General features: G+C 47.7%; 1 protein-coding gene across 1 annotated transcript in view; it reads left to right on the plus strand.

Moving 5' to 3' along the window:
- The window catches only part of LOC101656777 (coiled-coil domain-containing protein 162-like), a 61,385-nt gene that overhangs the window by 4,837 nt on the left and 52,263 nt on the right, over positions 1 to 4,285 (plus strand). The window contains exon 2 of the mRNA XM_045294731.1: positions 3,237 to 3,392. Coding sequence (XP_045150666.1) covers positions 3,237 to 3,392 — 156 coding nt within the window. The remainder of the gene's footprint in view (positions 1 to 3,236; positions 3,393 to 4,285) is intronic.

Consider the following 4,285-nt stretch of genomic DNA (forward strand, 5'->3'; position numbering starts at 1 on the left):
AGAAAAGATTGAAATTGTCAAGGATCTCATCTTGTTTGGATCCACAAACAATGCTTATAGAAACACAGCCAAGAGATCGAACAATGCTTGGCATTGGGCAAATCTGCTGCACAAGACCTCTTGAATGTGTTGAAGAGCAGGGAGGTTACTTTGAGGACTCTGGTGCCCTTGACCCAAGCCATGGTATTTTCAGTCACCTCCTCGGCATGGAAGTTGAACATGGACTAAGGAAGGCCAAAGAAGAGCCAATGTGTTTGGATCACGGTGCTGGGAAGGAGTGTTGGAAGTCCCATGGACTGCGGAGAAGAACACACACGAGTCGTGGAAGAACGGCCAGAGCGCTCCTTAGAGCTGGGGATGGTGAGGCTTCAGCTGGCGTCCTTTGGACGTGTTTCTCTGGAGAGACCAGTCCCTGGGAAAGGACGCCGTGCTTGGTAAGCAGAGGGCCATGAAAAAGAGGAAGGCCGCAATGAGAAGGCTTGCCTCTGTGGCTGCGACAACGGGCTCCAACCGAGCAGCGATTGTGAGAGTGCGGCACGACCGGTGGTTCATTGTGTTGTTCCAGGGGCGCTGTCAGTGGGCACCACACAGCAGCAGCATTGCTGAGCTGCTCCACACGGAGGTCTAGGCCAGTACACAACACCCCCCCACCTGCCCCACCGCCCCTCTCCCCCGCCAGTAGTACATGAAACTACCTCCACTCTGGTAGTGACACGCTGGTCACTTCTGGGTTACATGATTGTGAAACTTCTTGCCAAATTGCAAGGCAAAGCTGTCAAAGACTACTTTAGTAGCATGAGCTGAACGAAAATGTTCATCTCTGGAAAAATCCTTTTATCAACACTTTTCCCCTCAGAAAGAGGAAAAGCTCTGAGCCAGGAGTGGATTACCCAATATGCAAGGTAAGCATGTTGTGCTTATGAGTGTTATACTTACTAATCTGGTGAGCATTTCACATGAATGTTGTGAAAACATGTGACACTGTTCACTCAGATTAGTAAGTAAGCACGTGCTTACCTTGCTTACTGGAGACTCCGGCCCTGTCAAAGGTTATACATTTTAAAAGAGGCTTTGATTTTGTAGGAAGATGCTATGGGGTTGGAAGAGGGACAGGTGCCAGCCATACCTTGAAGCTGAATCTTTGATGAGGTGAAAAACCATGAGATTATTTGGATTAGTAAATAAACACCAATAAGGCTCGGCTTGCTTGCTTACTGGGTAATCTGACTGCTCAAAGCACTTCTGCAGAATTTAAGCAGACTTTTTAACAAGCTTATAAAACTCTCTCTTTGGGTTTCAACAACTTCACATGGACTGCCATAGTTGAATTAATTCTTTTCTGCTTACAGTTTGGAATATAATCTAGACCCTTAACTCAGGGTCCCACACGGCATTTTTGTCTGCTTTGATTTACGTGGCTGCTGTGTGCTGTCAATTTTCAAATCCTAGCAACCCCGTGTGACCAAGCAGATTTGCCTCACAGCTTTTTCTTGGCTGTAATCTTTCAGCCATCCGATCACCAGCTCTTTCTCCCGAGGGGCCTCTTGGTGAGTTTGAGTCGTCAACCTTTAAGCTAAGAGCCAGTGCTTAACCGTTGTGTCCCCAGGGCTCCTCCTTTGGCTTATGGCATGTGTACTGCTGCCCTTTCTGCCAGCCTGGGTTAACATGGTGGCTACAAGAGTGGGCTTCCATATGACAGCAGTTGGGAGGATGGTGTGAGACAGGGCAGAGCTGTCCACTGCTGTACACAGGGTTACTGTGAGTCAGAACCAATTCAATGGCCCCTGGCAACAACCCACCACCGAAGCCCAGGCCTCGGCCACACGCGTTAGGATGGGAGAACTTGGAGACTTTCATTCAGCCAACACAAGGGCTTCTGGGACATGCTGGAGTTGCCATCTGGAGGAGTACCCAGGCCCCCGGCGCTCTAGAAGAACCTACAGGCCATGAGGGACTGTCTGAGGGGCTAGTGGTGTCATGGTTTTAGTTATTTTCAGGTCATGAACTGAGGGAACTAGTAATCACACTCACAAAGACAAAAATTCTCAACCGTCTTCTAATAAATGTTTTCCTCCTTTGAAAGCAAACATGAAAAACATCAAAGACATTGTTTAAATGATTAGAATGCTTCTGCCTTGGCTTCTGATCTGGATTGTTGAGGTCGCGGCTCTCTTTAGCCAGATGTGCTCAAGAGGTCGCGGCTCTCTTTAGCCAGATGTGGTCCTGCTGGCATAGTGGCTGCTCAATGGGTTGCTAACTTCATAGTCAGCAGTTTGAAAACATCAGCTACTCCTTGGGAGACAGATGAGGCGCTCGACTTCCGTATAGTTCCCCTGTCCTTTAAGATTGCTATGAGGTGGAATCTAACTATGACAGGTTTTTGTTGTTGTTGTTGTTGTTGTTTTTATATGAGTTTGGTCAAGAGAATGTAGAGTCCCATACAGGTGGAAGAGAGAGCCACACCATATTTTATTAAGTTGAGGGTGCAGGCTTAGCAGCAAGATCTCTGTTATGTGGGGTGGGGGTCGGGGGACGATGCCCTCGAATGCCCCCGAGTTGGTATATTTTGAAGAGCAGATGCAAGGTACTGTAGAAAACACACACTTCGTTTTGCTTCTGAGAACCTCTACCTCTCAGTAGTCAGGCAACAAGCACACCAGTCTCTCTTGTCTTCCTAAGGCAATGGGTCCACAGCCCCAGTGGTGTCGTGGGCTATTCATTGTACTGCTGATCTCAAGGTCAACGGTTCAAACCCACCAGTTACTCTTTGGGAGAGAGATGAGGCTGTCTGCTCCCATAAAGAACTGAAAGCCTTAGAAACCCAAAGGGGCCATACTTCTCCATCCTACAGCATTGCTATAGGTTTGCTGTGAGTAGAAATCAACTTGAGGGCAGCAGGTGTGGTTGGGGGTTTGAATAAAGCAATGCATGTGCCTCTGTCCTCTCCCAGGAGAACCACTCAGTCCACGACCTTCAGCTTGGTCACTGTGAGCTCCACTGTGTGGTCCACAACCTTCCAAGGCCTGGGAAACTCTGTACATCCACACAGAGCCAGCGGTCTGATGCACAGAGAGGGCTTCAGGCTATAAATACTGCTTGGATTTGATTGGGCTTCTTAGGAGTTGGGAGAGTGGGGCTTATAATTACATCTACTCTTAGCCCCCCCTTCCCACCAAAAAAACATATGTAAATGATGCATAGATGTCCTCAAAATACTTTTTTTTTCTTTTTTAAAGCTGTGCTTGTGTGAGCTGAGTGACCACGACCGAAAAGTGGCTCATGGAGAGCTAGCGGGCATGCACCTGCTAATGGACGATGTAATTCTGAGCAGCTATCATGTGATCATGGAGGGTGTCCCTGGGAAGCAAGCCACATTGGACCCAAATACACAGGTATTCATGATGAACCATCGATGTCATTGGTCAGGACTGTATTAGAATGAAGACTCTTCTATTTGGGACCTGGACGAGAGCCCCATCTGTCCTCACCTGGGCTCTTGGTCCGAACTAATGTCACATGTGAGCAGTAGAGAGGCAGAGGTGTCATGTGAAAACCACTCCAAAATGCTTCTTTCAGTCTGAGTCCCAAGTCGGTGGGACAGCTATTTCTTTTCCTTTTGGGAATAGAGAACAAAGGTCATCGGGAGGGCCATTGAAAACAGATAAAGCAAACACTTCAAATGGATGCTCTTCCTTGACAATCGCTCATGCAGATCTGCAACTTGAAGGACCAGAGGGGTGGGGTGGAGGTTCCCAGGAAACACCTCAGGCCCGGGCTCATCCACAGCACAGAGCACACAGCTAAGCTGTACGCTCCGAGGCAAGCACTCCCTCTCTAGTCTTCTCCTTCTGAAGCGCTAAGGTACTGCCTAATATCTTACAGGTAACCTTAAATGGTTCGATGTGCATCTGGGAACCAGAAACATGTTTGGACATAGAGTAAGCTAGCTGGCACCACCATTTAATGAACCTCTTTTGGGGAGCCCAACTTTTAAAAGATGCCTATACTAATAATCTCCATTCCATTAACCTTCCATCCATTCATCAAAATGCTGCAATCCATCTTTTCCCCCCTCACCTCACTGAAATGCTGCTCGTCAAGAAGACCCTGGTCCTTGTCACTAAATTCATTGAATATTTTTCAGTCCCTTTCTTCCAGATCTTGGGCAGTGTGCAACACAGAAGGTCTTTTCTTGAAATCTTCTCAGCCCTTGGTACTCCTTGGGTTTTGATGACAAATACTACCAGAAGCCCTGGTCGAGCAATGGTTAAGTCCTTAGCTGATA

The sequence above is a fragment of the Echinops telfairi genome, unplaced genomic scaffold, assembly GCF_000313985.2.
Source record: "Echinops telfairi isolate 266 unplaced genomic scaffold, ASM31398v2 ScPeMD7_3533;HRSCAF=4204_0, whole genome shotgun sequence".
Lineage (NCBI taxonomy): Eukaryota > Metazoa > Chordata > Mammalia > Afrosoricida > Tenrecidae > Echinops > Echinops telfairi.